Raw genomic sequence first — 21,394 nt, 5'->3', positions numbered from 1 at the left:
TGTGGGCACTGCCGGCCCAGCACCGCCCGTGCCAGCACCGCCCATGCCGGGTGTGGGCACTGCCAGCACCAGCACCGCCAGCACCAGCACCGCCCGTGCCAGCACCGCCCGTGCCGGGTGTGGGCGCTGCCGGCCAATGTGTCCCCGCCCACGTGGCTGCAGCAGCCAATGGCCGCTCAGCGGGCGTGGCCACGTGCGGAAGTGGGCGGGGCCGGTGGAGCGCGGGAAGCCGGGACGCGGGAGTGGGCGGGCTCTGGTCGGGGTCTCGCCGGGTCGCGTCGGGCGGAGCGGCGGGAGCGGGACTCGGGTGGTCGGTCGGGACGGGGCCAGAGGCAGCCCTGGGGCGAGGGAGATGGAGTTCTCCAGCCGAGCGAGGCAGAAGCATGCACGGCTGGCTGGAGACCGGCGGGAGCAGTACCCTCACAGCCTGCAGTTTTATCTGGAGCCCCCGATGGAAAGCATCTCCTTGGTGGAGTTTGAGAGCTTTGCCATTGACCGCCTGAAGCGTGAGTAGCGTCCCTCCCTCCCTCCCTTTACCTTCCTCCTCCTCTTCCCCCCCCCCTTTACCTTCTCCTTCCTCCTGTCTCTTCCTCGATGCTTTGAATCCTTCCTGCCATGGCTGTGTATATTTCTGTCAGGCCTGGACGCTCTGTTCGCCTGACGTAAACGGGAGCTGGGCTGGCTGCCGATACTGCCGTGAGCTCCTGTTAAAGGAAAACGCGTTGCTCTGCGCCTTTCGGAGAGCTGAGCCAGATTTCGCTTATTGTAGCTGTCGGGATTGTGTAGTTTTGGTTTACACGGGAGGTTTCTATGAGCATGTTTTGCATTCTATGGATGTTGTGACATATTTGATGTCTCAGTACTACGTTTCAAGTCGTTGTGGCTGGCAGCCAGGGGTTCCCCTGAAGTCCTGAAAACTGCTGGATCCAAGTTTCCATTAGAGTTGAAACCATAGTTCTGAGATGGATCTATTGGAGTTAGCTGTCTGTCTTTCCTGGCTGACAATATGGATTCCAGAATTGGGCCAGCTGTTCAGGACTCACAGGCCCCATTTTATCCTCCATACTTCTTACCCTTCTGCTCCTAATACCACTGAAAGCAATTCCTGTGGCCTTACCCCAGTTTGTGCCTTTCCCAAGCTGTCATACGTTTAGTTTGATTTCAGCATGTTGTCTCTAACATGGACCTTTTCTTTTTTTGCTCAGTGCTTAAAGTAGTTGAAAATCTCGGTGTGAGCTATGTAAGAAGTAGTGATACATACAAAACTAAACTGGAGGCTGAGCTCCGGAGACTGAAGTTTCCATACAGAGTAAGTAAAGATCAAAGCACTGAACTTTCTTGTAAAATAAACTCTCTATTTTTTTTATGCCATTCAAGAATAGCAAATAAAAGCAGAGGTGATGAAATGCTATTTCTAAAACTTCAATTCTGTCATTTTGTTAGAGGTGTAGTTTTTCTTCGAAGGTATACATTACTTTCTTTACAGTAACCCTGTTCCCCTATAAGTCGGCATTTGTTGTGTAAAAGATGACTGCAATGAACAGCAATGGTAAATTGATTGTGAATATTTAATATGCGAGAGATAATTTCTCTGAAATAATTAGAATATGTTCTATAGGCTTTGGCTGAGGATGATTATGAGGCAAGAAGAAAAGATCATATCTCTCATTTCATACTACGCCTTGCCTACTGCCAGTCGTAAGTACTTTTTGGATTGTGCCGTACACTTACTATTAATTCTAAATGTATACAGGCAGTGCTTTATTATAGACATTACAGATGCTTCAGAGTTGCATGGCTACTAAAGAGAGGCTTTTTTTGCTCAAAGAGGAATTTTTGCGGGGATCTGATTTCAGCTGTGATGAAAAGGGATATGTGGAATCAATTAATACCTGGATTTTATAATAACTAAAAATTTTACAAAATTTTGGCTTTTAAACACATGCAATTGATTTCAGTCTCTTGATAGCTTTTTTTTTTTTTTAATGAAAGCATATCAGTATTAACTGTTTGTCAGGCATTTGCAGTGATTGATAACATAGTATAACTTCTGTATATGCTACGTTGATAACTGACCGAAGACCCGACTATTTAAATAGGCTTTTTATTATTGTATAGAGAGCACTGTTTTCTGACCAACTGAAAATACCTTCTGAGTTTGAGGTTTCATCTACTGCCTCTGTTTTTTGTCCGTATTCACTGCTGTGGCTGGTTGCACTGCAATTTTTTTGTTATGTGAAATTTCAATCAAAAAGTTGTTCCTGTAAACCACATTCTTTTTGTTTCCCCTGTAGTTTTTGGGTGAAATTAGAGATTGTCAGTGCTTCATGTCTGCAAGTAGTTTTGTTATACATTTGTATGAAGTCTTTACTCCGTACCACTGCAGTCTTTTTAGAATTAAAACTGGCAGATAAGAAGCGTATTGAATTGTTAATTCGCTAACCAAGCCACAATACAGTTAATTTTAATTAAGTGACTGTGATAGAATGCATATTATAATACTGTGATAGCTGACATGACTGAAGTGCTGCTATGGATATAGATTTGTGAACAAAAACAGGGAAGGTGAGTAGTTGGGATTGTGGTCTAACCCAGGATATGGAGCTGGAATGGATGGGGCTTTTCTTTGAAAAGGCTTTGGATTTCTGCTGCAGAACATCTGATCAGAGTAGGAAGTAGCAAAGGCCTCAAAAGCTTGCCTTCAGATGGATGAAACCTCACCAGAACAGGCCCTGGGTGACTTTTAAACACCCTGAAATCTTCCAGATCATTCATATCCCATCCTGTTCTTTCAAGTGACATCTGGGCTGTGCTGAAGACAGTTTGTCAATGTGTGTGATCAGTGAGACTGCTAGATCCGTGATGCATGTAAAATGAGGAACAGGTTGTGGATGTGAAGATCCATACCAGCCTTCTCTGCAGTGACTCTGATAGTGTAACTCGAGATCCTGAAAGAAGGGAGCAGATTGAATAATAGAATTGCAACTGAAATCCTTTCTCTATTTTACATACATAATTTATGATTGTGAATAACACGTTTAATATTGCCTTCTTTCTAGTGTCCAGGTTTGTTGTATTTTTATAAACTCCCTTAATCATACTAGTCCTGCATTGTATTGTAAGTTTACCAAAACCCCCTAAAAGGTAGTATCCTCAAGTAGTCTGGGGTCTAAAAGGCCCCTGAAAGCCTAGTGGTTTGTATTAGTAGCATTTTGAATGATCAGTTTGGCTTAATTCCAAAGCCACACTTTAAACATTTAGTTATTATTTAGATTATTCAGACCATTACTTTTTTTGTGGGAGATGAGATGCTTTGAGGGTGTTGGTAGTTAATAAAAATTTTGCTCTTGTGGAAGGTAAGAATTTGACTGAAGTTCTTGCTTCATAAATAAATTGGAGATACTGTTCAAACCCTGTGTTTCAGGGAAGTATCTTAAAAATTAGACTATAGGCAGGGCAGAAGTGGGCCGCTTGTTGAAGGTGAACTGCTGTGCACAAATGAATACAAGCTATTGTGGGCCACAGAAGCAGCAGGAAAGAGCCTGGCTTTGTAATCCGAGGGGCAGGGGAAAGACCTCTTTAGAGTGAGGAGGGGTTTTGGATAAAGCTCTGGGATGCCCTTTGGACAGCCTGCAGATGTCGTTTTTTGTTCCAAATTTATACGCACTTGCTGCATTTTGATGAAGTAACTTTTAGTTTCTGCTTGTACTTTCAAAAGGTGGATTTAGTGCTTACTCATAACATAGAAAATAGCATTCTAAGAACTGTGAGGTGAGCCTGTACCCAATGTTCCCTATTCACTCTTGAAAAGCAACTACTTTGGGGGTATTTCTATCATCTACAACTGGCAAGTTACCAAAAGATAAAATTGGAAGGCAGAGAGAGTATACTGTACTTCAAGTTTTTATCATACGAGGTCAGAAAAAATAAGGCTGTCACAAATCATTAGGTTAATTGAAGAAAGTTGTTAAGGTAGGAGTGATTGAAAAAATACACTTAAATAGACATAACTGCAAACTAGCTTGAATTCAGTTCCTGAGGCAGCTGTGTGTACATGTGTTTACATTTTCCTGTGACAGTGGTTTTCAGTTTTTAGTTGGCCAACAGTGCCATCCAGGGGTAAAAGTTTATATTGATTTCTCTTTTCTAATCTCTTATCAGTCCTCACCTGTAAATTGGATTGTTTTGATTTGGTTTTCATATGATCTGAAGTGGCCAGCTCCACCATTCTAGTCAGTTAAATTTGTAAAGTAGTCATCATCTCTTGACTTTCCTTCTTCTGCCTTCTGAAAGCCAAGACTTTGAAACCTATTCCTGTTTGATAGGGTACTTACAGTCTTGAGAGAACAGTTTCACACCTCTTCTAATGTCAGTTAGATCTGTCAAGACCAGGAAATAGAATAATCTTGTTTCATTTGCTTTCATGGCAGATGCAGATGTAAAGATAATTTTATTTGCATGTGAATGGGGGATTTTGCTTTTGTCTAATGCATCTCTCGTCTCTTTAGCAAATCAGCTAAGAAGAACCTTGAAAGTCACAGGAGCATAATTTTTCACTTTACTTTCTTAAGATGGAAGAAATTAATTTTACCTCTGCTCTGACAGCTAAACTCTTCTATCCAGGAAACTTACAAACATACTTTTGTGCCTTTTAAATTTTTTTTTGTGTTTGATTTGTGTCTGTGTCACATAACAAGGACATAAATTCTATTTCAAACTTAGCAAGGCCTGTTCACTACTCCCTGACATTTCTTTCTATATGATAAATTAGATTCCACTGCTAAAATTGCTGCCTCTTTATGTTGAGTAGCATTTCCTTTTGTGTGTTATCTGTACCCATGTTCCCCTGCTGTCTAGTCTTTAAAACTGAAACTCTGAGTAATCCATTGGTGTTGGTTGCCTAGTAAAGCAGTGATCTGGCCCATGCCCAGAGTTTTCATAAATCAGTGGTAAGTTGTTGGAACTCTTGCATTAATTGTGGAATGTTAGCTACTAGTCTTAAATTCCAGATTTACAAGCATCTGCCTTTCCTGAGGTACTTCTTTGTTCATGCTTCTTACAAGTACGCTGATTTTTCCTACCCCTCCTTGGCATGAAGAGTATTTCTATTCCAAACCCAGCCCCTCAAGTGCTGTTCCCTATATGAAAGAGGCTGTTTTTTAAATATTATTTTTATAATTGGGTATCTATGAACTGGTTTAAACTGTTGGGTAATCTGCACACCAGGAAGTTAAGTGGCAAAAAATGAGGAGATATTCTTAACATATACACTTCAATGATCTGCAACTCTCTCAGCTTCAGCAGCAGCTTGGTTAGTTATCTAATGACAGTGATGTTGCTTTTCAGTTAAGCTTGGGGTTTTGATAATAAATATTATTACTTTGTATGAGTTTGAGATGAGATTGTACAATTCTTTCCTAGGAAAGTCAGTTTAAAAGTATTTGCTGGACATACACAGTAGTGTGAAGTAGCTTGTCAGCTATTTTGTCAGCTGCAGGAAGAATCCACATAGATGTGTGTTTAAGAGAGAAAGTAGTATTTTCTTGTTATGGTAACTTAAGTGGGTAGGTGGGATTACAGCCTTTGATCTGCTTTCCTGAAGGAAAGGAACTATAGACTGGCTGGCCTCCAAAGCAATTATATATAATTGTGTTTGTGGTTTGTTTGTTTTTTATGTGTGTGTGTGGTGGTGGTGTTTTGTTTGGTTCCCTCCACAGGAAAACAAATGCACTGTAAATCAAGGAAAATGGAAAAAATTGCCACATCCCAGGGTTTAACTATAGTCCAGGATGGCCAGAGAAGAACTGCAACAGATCAGTCATTAAAGCATTAACTTCTATTTTAGGTTTCACTGATTATTATTACATCCCAAGCACTGGCACTGTCCACAGGATTATATTTTACAAAGCACCTTAACAGCCTTTCTGTTTGGCTGTTTTATGTAAGAATTACTTTTCTTCAAGCCATATTTCAAGCAGAGGTTTTGTCCACAAAACCACAAACAACTCTGTTGTGATTCACATGTTCCCTATGGGAAAAGATGCTTAAGTATTGTAAAGAGAACATGTAAGAGTGCAGTATTTCTGTGCTCCATGAATTCCAGTGGTAGTGGTGCCCAGGGTAGTTCTCAAAGGACAGTTCAGGAGAGTGCCCTGTGGTAGTGAGATACAGCATTATTTGCATTCTGTGCTTGCACATAAAGGGTTTGTTACTGGCACTCTGGTACCTACTTGCTGTGGCTTTGAGTAACATGCTGATGCCTGAGAATCTGAGCACTAGGATGTGAAGAGTTCCATGAGTACTTGGATTGGCGTCAGTGTTCTTTTATTTTGTCTTCTGACTCCTGTCCCTGTGTTCCTGTTTGTTCTACTTGTTCAGATGCAGTTGCTAAACCCCTTTTTCTCTTTTGTCAAGAGTTAAATCTGTTAAGTTAGTTCTGTTTGTGTTCCTCACCCAACTTCATTGCCATATATTTTCCTTTTGCCTGTTTCCAGGCTATTTGTTGCCTAGAATAGAGTGCACTATTGTCATGTTTTCTGAGATGCATGCATATTTCTTCAGCTGAATATACACCAAAAGTGACAATTAAAAGAAGTAGCCTTCAAAATATATTTGCCTCATCACATTATTTGTGATGTTAATTGTACAAAGAAGAAATATTGTGCCATGTTGTAGAAAAAAACTGTCCTTTAAATACCAAGGGAGAATGTTACCTACAACTGAGTATTTTTATCCAAAACAAGTAAAAAGTATTGTCTCTCCACAAGTCTTTTCTGATTGAGTGTGCATTACTGAAGGTTTCCTGCCTTCACTTCCAAGCTTCTAAGTGTGTGGGTCAAATGCCCCAGTCAGCATTACTGTTGTGTTGACTAGGTTTGCAGTCTAGTTCTCAAGCAAAGAAATAATGTATATTCAGAAATTTTTTTTTAATTATTTTTTTTACAGTGAGGATCTCAGGCGTTGGTTTCTTCAACAAGAAATGGATCTCTTTCGATATCGCTTCAATGAACTAACTGAAAGTTTAATGCAGAAATTCCTGGAACATGTTAACTTATCATTTGAAGCTGTAAGTGTGTTACTCTCTGTATTTATGTCTGTTGTTTTTTAAAATTCTAATTAAGATAGTTTTAGCAAATGTGTTTAAAAAAACAGAGTGCAGTTATGGTTTACAAAAGCCTAATCACAAAGAATTTCTAGACTTGGGGAATAGTGTGCGTGAGGATCAAGTGATGTAATTTTGTGCTACAGTAAGAGAAGCTCAGTTTGCTTCAGTCTACAAACACAGCTGAAAAAATGTGTAATTACACAGGTAAGTTAACAAGGTTTACTAAAGCTAAGAAGTATTTTTGAACCACATTTTTGAGTGGATTTGATCATAGGTCATAAAATGGTTTGGGTTGGAAGGGACCTTAAATATCATCTATTTCTGACTCCCTGCTGTGGGCAGGGACATTTTCTGGCAGACCAGCTTGTTCAGAGTCCCATCCAACCTTGCCTTGAACACTTCCAGCAATGGGACATCCATGACTCCTCTGGGCAACCAGTTCTAGGACATCACTGCCCTCACAGTAAAGAATTTTTTCCTTGTTTAAATTTACTTCTAATCTAAACCTACTCTCCTTCAGTTTGAAGCCATTCCCCCTTTTCCAGTCACCACATGGCTATTGTGAAAAGTCCCTCTCCATCTTGTAGGTTCCCTTCAAGTGCTGGAGGCTGCAATTAGGTCATCCCAAAGCCTTTCTCTACTGGTTGGTAGTTCACAGGGTTTTCTCTAAGCTTTTTAAAGATGGGTACAATGTTTGCCTTTTTCCATTCACCTGGGACTTCTGACTGCCATGACTTTTCAAATATCATGGGGGAGTGGCTTGGCAACTACATCATCCAAGTCTCTCAGGACTCTGGGATGCATCTTACAGGGTCCCTAGTTTGTGTTATTCAGATAAGAGCATAGTTTGTGTTCTTCTAATTAATTTTAAGATGTGGTTTCTTGCTACAGAAACCTCAGGAAGACTACAGTGACCTGGGAACTTTGTACATTGTTCCATTTGTGAGCACTGACATCTGGAAAATTATGTGCAAAGGAAAAATAAGTGCATTCAGTGACTGCTTATGATAGCTGTTGAGGATGTAGTTAAAATTTAATAATCCAAGTATGAAAATCCTGTATGGATTGCACAAAAGTGTAGCTTTCTGTGTTCCTGTCTCCATGAGGACACAAGGTTACATGTTTGTGCATGCTAAAAACCATTTTGACTCTTCTTGTTTGTGCATATTATATGAGTTACTGGAGCTATAGGTGTATAACCAAGACCCTGATTTATCTTAAATAACAAAAAATTAGAGGCTGGTGTCAAATACTGTAGCTACAAGTTGTGGTTAAGGATTTATTTATAATTTTAAGAGAAATTATGTCCCATTAAATAAGTTTCATTGTAACTTAGACTTGCACTTACATGTAAATTATCCTGTTTTCTTTTAATAGACAATCTGGTTTTTGCCCATTAAGTACATGCTATGGAGAATGCAGAATATAAGTTGTCCAAAATTCTGTAAATGCTCTTATTCCACAGTTGTTTTCTCATTATAACTTAAATTCAAAACATTTTCTATTTTGACTTAAATTCATTCTATTTCTTTTGATGAAAAACCTTGAAAATACAATACCTGTTGAGACAAACAACTGTTGGTGTTTTAGGGATATTACAAAAGAGCAGCTGCTGTTATAAACTGTTTTGTTTGTCTGAGTGGATTAAAGGAAAATGTCTATTGCAGTGTCTACATTAATGAGTCTAACAGTATTTCTCACTGCTGCTATGAACTGTTGGGAAGCTCCAGCTTTGCCTGTAGCTCTTATTGTAAACTTGAGTGAATAAAAATTAACATTCAATCATCACTCCATTGAGAAAGCCTTTCTCTTAAAATACCTCTTATTAGAATAACTTAAATATTCTAAGATATGTGGCTGATGTACATTATATGTTGCTGGACTGAAATATCTGGTATCATTGCAGGTTGGTACAGTACGATTTGTGCAGTGTTACTCTTAACACAGACTTTCCTGTATCTTTGACAGACTATTAGAAATGCCATTCTCTGGTTCAACAGACCTTTCAGTGAAAGGGGTGTTTGTGGAGCTGTATTTTTGTTGCTTATTCCCCAGCTTCATATTCTCCTGTCACAGTTTCAGCATTCAGACTTGTAAGAATAAATTAATGTTTGCAGATTGTTGGAAATAGCTAGGAGTATGGCTTGGTTTGGTGCTCCTGAATGTGCCTTCAATATGTCAAAATGATTAAGAACCTTACCTCTGCTGAGGCAAAAAAAAGCATCACTTCATTGAAAATATCCTTCTCTGCTACTGCTTTCACCCCCTGCTTCCAGTTCTCCTGGGAGTTTAGGCAAAACTAATCCTTCCTTGCACTACCATGTATGAAACATTTGAATATTACTAATGAATTCCATATGTATTTGTCGAAGGTCTAAATGCTATGGAGCTATGTAGAGGCCACTACAAAAGTAAGGCCACTCTAAAAGCAGTGTTCTTTTAGTGTTCTATTTGTAAAAAGAAATGCTTCCTTTGAAAAGGAAATCAGGGTGAACAATTCTCCTCATGTTTCCTTGTTAGAAGTTACAATGTTTTCATGCCTTACTGTGCATAAAACAAGATGGAAATCAAACTTTGTGCTCTACCTGTTAGAAAAAGAGATGGTCTTCAGAAAAAGGAAGTAAATTCTGATGTTCCATTTTCTATATGGGTAAATGGATAGAAATTCTATTACAAAGCTTTTGATTGCTTATGATGCACTAAGAAACTCCTAGTTAAATTTCTTTAACAAGAGGAGAGGTCTCTTGCATTTTCTAGATATTGATTCTGCTTTTAGAATCTGAGAAAGGCCAGGGTTGTTAAAGCTTGACCATGGCATAGTCTGGCATAGCAATGTTAGCAATTCTAAAAACCACTGTAAAATGTGATGCTCAGTATTTATTAAAAGAGCTGGTCAACTCTTTTGTGGGGAGGAGGAATAAATGGATTGTCTTCTACAGTTTTTTCACAGTTGTCTTCATTTACAGCACCAACAAAGTGAACCTAAATTTGAGAATTCAATAACTCTCACCTCTTACCTTTTCTTGCTTGCATGCATGAGAAAGTGATACTTACATATATATTTTGCAGGGGTTTTGCAGACAAAATTCTGAGATTTTGTGAATTGTGGATTGAGGATTATTGCTTAATAGAATCAATAAATCTTCAATCCCACTAATGGATAATATTTAAGAAGTTATAAAGATCTTTCTGTATTTAAGATATTTGAATACTTAATAAAAAGATCATATTTAGCAAATTCTGAAAAGACTGAAGATAACTAGAGGAAAAAAATACCAGATTTCCAAAGGTTTTTTATGTGATGGTCAGCTGTAGGGAGTTGGATATGATAGTTCTCTTCTCATGGTTCAAGAAATTTGTAATCAAAGAGCAAGAGCTTTCTGTAGTTAAAAATAGAAATGGAATTTAAGGAAAACTAATGTTTTATTTTTTTTAATAGGATTTCTTATGTCTAGTGGCTGACATTTGTATTGCTGATAGAGCAAAATACGCGGCACAGTGTTTATTACAGTTAGTAAATGCCTGCTCTGGGGAGTTTTGCCTAATAATACAGATGCCTTTCACTTGAAAAAGGAAGGCTGTAAACTTAGCAATATTCAAGCTAAACATGAGGACTTCAGTATGATGAATATGTCTGAACATGCACAGGATTATTGCAATTCAAAATTTTTACAATGTTTGTGAAAATAAGCTGTAATTATTTTTGTACTAGGTGTTGGTAAAGCAGTGTAAAGATGACATAGCATGTCCTCATCTGCTTGGAAGCCTTCCCAAACATTTTTGAACAAGCAAAATTTAGTCATGCATTTTTTTCATCAAAATGCCAAGCACTTATGCAAATGTTTCATATTTCTAAAGATCAAGCAAAAGCAATCATCAGTGCTTGTCCTGATTGTCAACTTGTGCAACTCCTGCATCTACAAGAACTGTCAATCCACAGAGATTGCGGAGTCTGTAATTACAGCAAACAAATATCACCAAATATCCATCTTCTAAGAAATTAAAAAACATTCATGTATTCGTAAACACCTTTTCAAGTGTAGTTTTTGCATCCTTACAAGAGAAACATCCAAACATGCTTGTCAATGTTTTTGCAAGCATTTGCTTCATTAAAAATACGTCAAAAAATAAAAAACAATAGTCCTGTTTACACAGCTCGAAAGTTAGCCACATTTTTAATAAATTAGTGTTTGCCATACATTTAGCATTCCTTATTCACCCACAAGTCAAGCAATAATAAAAAAAACACATCACACTTAAAAATCTCTCTTAAGTAAACAATTTTGTCTGCTTGGAATTCCCATATCTACATTTAATACAAATCATGGGAATTTGAGGATTACATAAATTCTTCCTTGGAAAGTTTTTACAAAGCTGGCACTGGATTAAGTTAGTCCCTCTTTAGTATTCTTTAAGAAGCTTCTGGGACTTGGATTTCTTGGGGAAAGATACTTTTTGAACTACTAACATGCAGATTGCATGTTAATCACTTGTAGGAATAGCTTTGGCTAGTCTCTTCTCTGACAAGTGTGGAAGATGCCTGGGCAGGTACTGCCCAGCCTAGTGGAACATGGCTTTGGTGCTCAAAATTTTACAGTACTCTGAAATATTATTGTTTATACCTACCAATTTATGCCAGCATGAGCAAGAGGTAGAGTGCATGATATTGAATAAAATGTGGAGAAAGGATGAGGGTAAAAGGAAAGCAAGAATACATCTGTGCTTTAAGAGTATTTTCCCCTGATACCTTTATTGGTTTTCTGTCACAGTAAAAGGGGAATAATGGAATGGTTCTGAAGGTGTTTCAGAATGTTTTAGTCTGTTTTATACTTTAAATATTTTAAAAAATGAAAGATTAAGCTATTTAAGGGACAATACTACCATCATCCAGATAAATATGGAAGCTTTTTATGTATGGCAGGTAATTTTCAGCACTCATGGCATATTAAATAATCTCTGTGCAGAGTCAGTCACGTAGGGAGCATCGGAAATCCTTAAGCAGCACTCAAGAGGAGTAAATACTGACATTTAAGGTGACAGAGCCCATCAAAGAGAATATGCAAACACAGGTGTGCAGTTGAGATTTACATCAATTTAGGAGATGAAAGTATTAAAATCTTGCTATAAATGAGTAATTACATCAATGATGCCTGACAGTTTCTGGCAGTAAAGACACTAACAGATTTAAAGATATTTAAAGGGAAATTTGTGAATATTTAGTAGTCATTGTAGGAAATATTTTAATCTCAAAGTACGTTTTTCAGGATATGAAGGAATTAAATAAATGGTTTTACAGGTAAGTGATATTTAGGCTTCAGCTACAAAGCTGTTCTTGACATGGTTAGAAACATCTCCTTTGAAGCCCTCAGTCTGGGTTTCAGCCTTTTGTCTGCTCTGCCTTGCATAATTTTTTAAGTCTCCAAGACCTGCCACTTGTTCTTAGACATCAGATGGAAGATTAGTCCTTTTAGCAGCTGCAGCTGTAGGGCTGTGATACATCTTGTGCTGATTTGGAACATTTAATGAACTTCTGAGTCCATTTCACTTGGTTCTTGTGAAAACTTGCCACAAAACCTGTTCACCTTAACCAGTCACACTTTCTCTCCCTGAGGATGGTCTTAGGGTCTCTTCTGTTCAGGTGGACAAATTGTTCTGTGGTTACTTTCAAATTGCTGTGTGGGGTTAATTTGTTCTGTTTTTTCTTTTTTTCTTTTTTTTTTTCTTTTTCTTTTTTTCCTTCAACACTCTAAGCAGCATTTTGAAGATGACAGTAGTTCCATTTGCCTTGCCTATGAAAATGTTGCAGCTTTGCTTGCAAAATTCCCTGCATTGGTGTATTCAAGTCTCACAGTGGTGGTCATCATTCTGCTGCTTTACTTTCCTTTTAGCTTTTTTAAAAATAATGTCAAACCAAACATATTTCTTCTTGTTCTGTCCGCTAGTTGAGAAAGGTAGGGCTTTTTTTTCCTGTTTGTTTTTTTCCGTCTCTTTGTATTTGCCTTCTATCCATCATTATACTTTCTTCTTTCTTTAAGCCTTTCTTTGTGTGCTGTTTTTTGTCATTTCTGTGAGCGTCCTTTGCCGTTTTTACAGTTTTAGATCAGATTTTCTTCTCTATCCCGTTCTCTAGAGCTCTTGCAGTGCCCCCAGCCTCATGGCATTTTAGTATGTGATCTGTTCCTGTTTTAATATACAGGTTAGGAACTGAAGTATTAAATTTTACTTTGATTGTGGAACATGGTTTAAGACATCCTTCCGTTTTGAGTTCAGTTCTTCCACAAGTGGCTTTTCCAGTGGTTTTGAACCCAGGTTATAGAAGATTCAGTGGAACTGTCTGGTCATTTGTGTGTGAAAGTGTCCTTTGGTGACTTCAAGGGTGTTTGACACAATAGGACACCTGCTTTTCTTATGCCCCTGAGGTCTGTGCACTGTGATAACGGCCGTGAAATCAGCTTAACACAGTTGGGTTTTTTTGACACAGGTGGATTGCTGCTTGTCTCATGTTTTTTTCCTAAGTACTGTTGGATGCTTTGATTTTTTTGCTGTACCTTTCCAGGAATTTAACTTGCATACGGGAATATGGAGTGGAGTAGAATGCAAAATTGAATTATGAATTATTTTTTGGTGCTATTCTGGTCATCATTTTGACTGTTCCAGTTTCTTTATCTTCAGACTCTTAGTACCTCTTTGTTGCTTCCAGAGGAAATGAAGATTAATAGTCATTACCGTGTCTTAATCGGTGTAAGGATGTTGTATAGTTGGATTTATATTTCCTGCAATGCTTCTGTTCACTATTATCTTTCTGCATTGTGCAGAAGAAATAAACTTCTTAGTGTAGTGTAATTCATCTTGAATACATGTTTTGCTATTTTCACTCCACAGAGCAGAAAAAAAATCATGTTTAGATTAAACTTTCTTACCTCTGAACAGCCTCTTGAAATTTAAAACATATTATAACCTTTTAAATAACTTTTACATTAGATACCTTATTTTTTGGGTAACAGCCAGTTATTTCAGAATCAGATGTCCTGATTTTTAGATGCTACTGTAAAGCACATTATTTTAATAAATGCTTTGGATCATAGTAATGGGGAAGGAATGGCAGATGGGAATAGTCAGTTGGGGGAGCTCAAGGTCTTTAGTGCATCTGCAGACATTTGAAGGAAGGAATAAGAACTGCAAAATAAAATGGAAAGAGCAAAATGCATTAGAGATGGATATTTTTTCCACAGTAGCTCTTTGATGATGCAGTTGAAGTGCATTTTAGCTGCTTTAAGCAGTAGAAATTAAACTTCTTTAATTTCCATTTTTATGATCAGAGTAGTCCTATGAGAGACTTTCTGATATCACTATTATGCTTTCTTCAAAAACATTTATCTCGGCAGTTGGGCAGTTGTATAAATATTTGTAGTTCAGCTTCTTGAAAAAACACTTTATGACTGCCTTTATTTGGTACAGAAGATCCTAAAGTCAGATGTGGATTAATGGGAATGGGGACTAGTTTGTGTCCCTGTTAACAACAGATACGTTTGAAAGAATATTCGATGTCATGTCTACCCACTAAAGGGCTGTGACTATAATTATCCATTTTGGAACAGGTGTTAATCCAGAATGTCCTTCTGATAAGGTTTATGGCTTTTCATTTCAGGGGCATCAAATTATATTTCTTCCTTTCCCAAACAGGATGGGGAAAAGTAGAAACTGGAGTCTATATTACTGTGTGGAAAGTTATGCCAAACTAAGATAATAACTATGCAAGTAGGCTATGGTTTGCATTTGCTAAGGAAATGGTTCTGAATTATATCTTACTTTTCCACTACTTAAATATTGTATTTGCCCCTTTGCTTGAAAACCAATGATGCTTATCTTACAGTTGACAGCAAAGGTCGTAAGTGATGCATGCCTAAGCGGGAAATGTACCTTATTGCCAAATACATAAGTATTCTGTCATTTAACTCCATGCTTAGAGTCAGAACAGAAACAGAATTGTGTGTGGAAAGGTTTAGGAGTAGGGTGGTTTTTTTAAGTGCTAGAGTTGGTTAAATAAGACAGTGAAACATGTACTATTAATACTTGAAAAAACATAGTGAGTTATTCTCATCTAAAGGTAATTAGGTTGATTGCCAACCAGCCTGGATATTCTAGTGAGCTAACATTTTGAGGGATGGGTAGATGGGATAAGGTTTGATTAAAATATTTAAGCTTAAAATGAGTGGTAATATCTCTCACAGACTTTTTAAATAAAGCTTGATTTTAATTTTTTTTATAATTTTTTTTTTTTGGGTGCACTGGCAGGATGTATGGGGTGCCTCTTTATTTACTCTTCTCTAACATATCCCTGAGCTGTAAGCATTACTTTGTTATTAATTACGGAGAAAACCGGTGCATTTTGCTGCAGTAATTCTAGTTGCATATACTTATTTGCGCATATGGTGTTGGTGATAGTCTATGAAATTGTAGAATTGAGTAATAGATGTGATTAAAAAATATATAGCTACTGGGGATTTCCTTTTTCACCTTCATAAGCATAATGAACAACAGTTTGTAAATGATGCAAAATGCTAATTAAAAGTTTTAATTTGGCAATCATCTCAGTTTGATTAGAAGCAGATGCTGATTATCTGCAGAAGTCTAAATGGACCGTTAGAAAGTCTTTCATATTGCTTAAAATTGACTTGTGGAAGTAAAGTCAAACTACAGCACCGAATGTACAGTTACTTATACCCCTTTAGAGCACTGGGGCACTATGATTCTTACTAAATGCTTTTGTGTACTTCATAATTTGAGTTAATTAGGAGCTTTACAGTCCACAGTAAGGCTGAGTCCTAGGTACTATATGTGCTCTTTCTGGATTAAGTACATTCTCTTTACTGCTTTGAGAAAGTTATTTGCTTTGAAACAAAAGTTGTGGGAAAGGCTACAGTAAAGATACGATGAATAAAAGCATTCTTCTTAATCTAGCTGAAAGCACCTAGACAACAATTGGAATACAGCCTGAATCCTGAGGCACATGTTCTGCTGTAACTCTGGATTTCTAAAATAAAATTGAAATGGCAGCTGTGCCAGAAATGTAGTGGAAAATAGGATCTTGTACACCAGGCTCTTCAGCTTAAGGTAGAAGGAGCGGAAAGGGGTCCCACGCTGCTTGTGTGATAATGTACTCTAGCACTTAGTTGTTGACCAGGTCATACTTGACTGCCATTTATCTAAAGACTTGGAAAAGGTGAAAAAACAGCAAATCCTCATCTCATCCTTAGAGATTTTCAGTTCTTAGCAGTTGGTAATTTCGGATTATTGGAAGAAAGTTAGTATGGACAAGCAGAAAGGTGTCATCAAGTGACTCCTTTTTTCTATAAGTATTTTAGACATTCTTATGGGGAATGAGAAAAGAGAAAATTGGGAAATCAAGTGTATTTTTAATAATTATACCCATATCTTGTACAGGAAGAAATTTTTTTTTAATAATCAAGTTAAGTTCTTTTATAGTGGTTGAGGTTAATAATGTTTGAAAAATGAATTTATTTTTTACATAGCAGTGAATGCAGTAGCTTTGGAGTTGTTTATATTGTTCCTTAATACAGCAGCATAAAAGCTGGTAGGATGGTTTCTGCAGGATGTAATTACTCTCCAAGTAGAATTTACTAGCTGCTGTTTTGGGCATAAGCTTCAGAAAATGATCTGCCAACTTTGAAACACTCTTCCAGGCTAATCCTGTGATTGAATCTAGAGAAACATTTGTTAACAAGTTTCTTTAAAATTGCATCTGATGTTATTATCCTGATTTGTAAATGAAAGAATCTTGTTGATGTATTTATCAGAAGGGTCTTCTGTTAGCTCTTTAGTCATGTGTGACTAACATGATTGTGTTAGTGTTTCTAGGTAATCCTGTAGTAATTGTTTTGTTCAGCTTTCCTTTAAATGGATATAGGGAAATGTTTGTGAGGGATGTGGGAGACTGAACCTGTATCACTGAGTTTCTCTGTGATTATGGTAACCATGAATTAGCTGCATAGTGAGGCAGATCATAAAATATTTTTTCTGTGCCCACTCTTGACTCAAAAAGTAAAACCCAACAATGTTTCAATTGATGGATAAGAATAAATAATAATATATAATAATTACAATTTATATTTTTAGGTATGCCAGCAGGCTGAACTTGAGCTAAAATACACAGCTGTAGTACTTTGGAAGATAAAATTTCCTTCTTAATTAATTTGTGCTTGGCCAAAATGAAATTGATAATCATCAGGTTTTTGAATGACAGATTTATGAGCCTTTGGAATGTTTTCTTTAAGGCTCTTCATCCTTTTAATTGGTAGGAGAGTTGGGAATGGTGTCCTTTGCTAATCAAGCCAGTATTCATTAATTGGCTGATTACACTTTAAATTTATATTCTCAAATTTAATGGTATCTAGGTTAATACTTTGGTATTCTAGTGCTAGCTTAGTTTGTAGTGTGATGAGTGGCAATGGAGAAGATTGATTAGGAAATGGTTATTTTTTCTGCTTTATACCTAGAGTCACAATTAGCAAAGCATCGATTGACACCACCTGTTTTTGGGAAGGATGTTGTGCTATTAGAGTACTAGCTGGTCTGCAACTAAAAGCAAATTTTAGAAAGTTAACTTTCTAAGGATACCAGTGCACATAAATACCTGACGCTGAATTTTGGAAAAGGAAATGTCTCGTTAAAGGACTTTTGGATTGGGTTCTTTTTCCCTTTGAACTGAAGATTGACGAGAGTGAGGCAGTTTTCTCTTGTTTGGTCTCAGTTGTTTATTTTTTCTTATCAGCATTACAAGGTACAAAGAGCTACGTGCACTAAGATAGAAAAGGGGTAAAATGGCTAACAAAGATCTTCTTCAAAGTCTTTTATATGTCCATTTACCCAATTAACAGATGCCAACTAAATTATTTTTCTTAGTGACCCAATGACCCAACACCTGTGTGCTGCACTGCGGCATTTTCTACCCAATCACCTACTACTACCCAAAAACCCCTAGGAGAAGAACATGGAGAAGAAAGAAGGACAAGAGACAGCACCCTAAATCCTCCATCTTGTCTCCTGTTTTCTAAACTAGTTTTTCACCCAGTGATTTAAAAAACTTTCTAATCTACACACTTACACTTTTCCTATCTAACTTTAGCATTTGTTCTCATGTATCACCATGAAAACATGCTCATGAATTTCATATTATATGAAATTCAGTGTTTTTTTGAATCCTATAACTAAGTACTAGAAACAAGGGTACTCAATCTGTATCTCAGACTCCAAGGAAAGGACTTGTGTGTGGACTTCTTGTTCCTTATTGGGAGACGTAGAGACAGTAAAACTAAGTAGTTGGCACATATATAGCACTATAATGTGTGCATGCATCTTTGTCTCTTCATTAAAACAGTAGGGATATCAAATTTATTTTGAAGTTTTTGGACTACCTCACTGACTGTGTTTGTTTAACCAAACCCTGCATATTAAATTATTCATATTTTAATCTAAATTTATGTGTCTTTGTGTTTCCAGGACAGTTCTGTGATTAAAAGTCAATGAATAAACTGCAGGTAGAAAGCAAGAAAATTAGAAATAATGCAGCTTCTCCTGAGTACTTGCTTCTTTCACTTCCTCTCTTTTTCAGTCTTTATTATTTCTAAGTCTCAGGAATTTATGATGAGTTGTTGAATTGTTTCAAGCTATGCTACCTGACCTATGTCAGGAGAGATCCTTTTCCTGGTGTTCTTTGCTTGTGCAAAGCAGTCTGACATAGTGATAAGTGGTTTATTAAACTGGCTGCAAATGAACGAGGCAAAACGAGTGAATTGTTTTCTTTGAGGAGAGTTCAGTCAGTTCTGTGTGGAAGGTCAGATGGTCATCAGGTGAGACCCTCAGAAGAATTCTATATTTATTTATTTTTTAATATTTTGAGCAACACAGTGTTTTATCTGGTGAAGATGACCAAGTTTGGTCAGAAGTTAAGCAGCCTGTTTATCTTTCCAATCTCAGAATCCTAAAAGCTGTATTTAATTGTATCTCATTTTTTAATGATTACTGGAATGTGTTTTTGCAGGTGCTATTTTAGGATGAAATTATTAAATATACAACCTGTAGTACTCTCATTTAAATAATTAAAAACCCCCAAAACAACAGTAAAAAATAAACTTTTCTAGCTTCTGTGAACCAAGAAAAATTGGAATACATGTTTCACAATGCTCTGGATGCAGTGATACAGGCATGGCCTCACTGAAAGCTTGAGTCTGACTTTGGTCTATGAGTAGTGCATTTCTTTGCATTGCAACTTCAGTCGATTTGATGAGAAAATGGTGAAATCATTAGTGCCAATGGAAGGTTATTTTGCATGTTCCAGTCTTTAGGGAAGCCAATTTTGAATGCATTCTGGAGTAATTTTCCAGCTTTAGTTAGGGGTTAGGATTATCCTTGTTTCCTCTTTCTCTCTATTAGCTAAAAACATGGAGGTCATGTGAATTTGGTAAAAAGGCAAGGAGCAAAGTGTTTGTGGGGCTGCTGAATGTTTGCTTAACCTATAAGATACTTGAGCCTGTAAGAAGGAAATTATTTAACAGCTTTATGTATATCATTTATGTATACAATAAATAGTGCTTTGCAATAATGTCTGTGTTTGCTTAAAAAATACAATTTCTGATAAAACTGGTTTTTTGGTCACACTGTCCACAGTCTTACCTAAATCTTTAGTCATGGTCCATTAACCTGGTTTTTTGAGGGTTCACCAGGATCGCTTTTACCCCAACTATGTTAAATTGTTTCTAATGACATGCAAGAAAAATCTAAGATGACTGTCACTACATCTGTACAAAATTGAGATGGTCAAATTACTAATAAAGGAGGATGTAGACAATTTGTGAAGTTTGGAATAAATTCCCCTTGAAATCAAGTGTAATACTTAAAAAAAGGGTTTTGTTGATGAAATTGAACTAATTTGTTTTGGAAGAACAAATAAGGAATCCTTGCCTTTCCCTCTTCTTGTTCTCCTCCCAGTATTGCTGGCCTGTCTGTAAAACAGTTTCTGGACTTCTTTAATAGCTCTCCAGGAAAAAGCTCCACTCTGTCCTTGGCCTGGCTTGATGGAGTTATTTTTAGTAAGATATCCTAGAAGAAATAATGGAATTGTAACCACCATTGCTATACAACGTGTTGTACTGTTTCTATATGGTCAGTGAGGGTTTGGAATGCCGTAGTGCACAGACTCTCCAAAGGAAATTCTACTAAGAATGCATAAAATGGTTACATTTAAAGATTGAAGCCACTATTTTGGAATTAAAATGAAAACTTACGTGTCTGGTAGGTTGCTTGCAGGCTGTTGCAGTGACTTAGATTTATACTTACTTAGACAAGAAATAGATCCTCTGGAAGGAATAATGGAGTGTTGTTACCACTGTGTGAAATTTGCATATGGTTTCAGTGTGTCATTTTTGAAAAGCAGGAATTTTTCAAAGTCTAACAAGAATGAGATTGTTAATGAGAGTATTTTCTTGTTTCATTTATAGAAACACATTTAATTGTTTTGATACAGCTGCTTTGTTAAAGAAGAATGCTTTCTTTACAGGCTGCTGAGCTTTACATTTTTACATGCAGAAATACAATACTGTTGTGTATTTCCTCTCTCTTCAAAGCTACATTCTTCTGCCTAGCTGGCATCTTTATTATTATTTTTTAAAGCTGATTTTCCTGAGAGAGTACTACAGATTACATCAAGATGCAGACAGGGTAACCATAAACCTTCTCAGAATTGCTGCCTTGGCTATTTCGTATGCATACATGAAATCCCTGTTTTTCTCTAAGCTACTCCTCCAAGTCTGAAGTTAAATGGTCTATTACTTCCAGGAGAAGTGGTTTTTTGTGGTTTTTTGTGTTTTTGGTTTTTTTTTTTTAAGTTTTCTTGGGTTTTTCAATTGAGAAAGAAAAAAGTTTTGTTTAAATGCCCATTTAACTGCTTATCAGTGTTGGTCAACAAATTAGATATTCTGCCCCATTCAGAGAAGAAAACTGCTTAAGCTCATCCCTTTCCAATGGAAAGACATTGGGTGACTTCATTTTGCATTTGGAATCTGCATATTTATTGAATGCGATGGCCTGGGTTTGGTTCCTGACTATTCCCTAAAATCTACCTTGACTGCAACCTTGTATCAGCTCACTGTAGGTATTGGAGCACACATCCAGTTTATGGAGAGCAGTGTCATGTGTTGTGCTTTGGTGACACTTCTGTCCCTTTGTATTTTGAGAAAGTATTCTGCCTTCCTTAACATTTTAATTCCTTTC

The 21,394-nt window shown here is 37.1% G+C and overlaps 1 protein-coding gene across 1 annotated transcript in view; it reads left to right on the top strand.

The window, feature by feature from the left end:
• Positions 1-294: 294 nt before the first annotated feature.
• PRIM2 (DNA primase subunit 2) overlaps positions 295-21,394 on the top strand; it is a 91,706-nt gene continuing 70,606 nt past the window's right edge. The window contains exons 1-4 of the mRNA XM_005518120.3: positions 295-506; positions 1,206-1,309; positions 1,619-1,698; positions 6,946-7,066. Of these exons, the coding sequence (XP_005518177.1) occupies positions 353-506; positions 1,206-1,309; positions 1,619-1,698; positions 6,946-7,066 (459 nt within the window). The 5' untranslated portion in view covers positions 295-352. The remainder of the gene's footprint in view (positions 507-1,205; positions 1,310-1,618; positions 1,699-6,945; positions 7,067-21,394) is intronic.

This window comes from Pseudopodoces humilis, chromosome 3 (genome assembly GCF_049639895.1).
Source record: "Pseudopodoces humilis isolate 2021_Gansu_Grassland_sample_001 chromosome 3, ASM4963989v1, whole genome shotgun sequence".
Lineage (NCBI taxonomy): Eukaryota > Metazoa > Chordata > Aves > Passeriformes > Paridae > Pseudopodoces > Pseudopodoces humilis.
The sequence above is the reverse complement of the archived record's forward strand: the minus strand, read 5'-3'. Positions and strand labels throughout refer to the sequence as shown.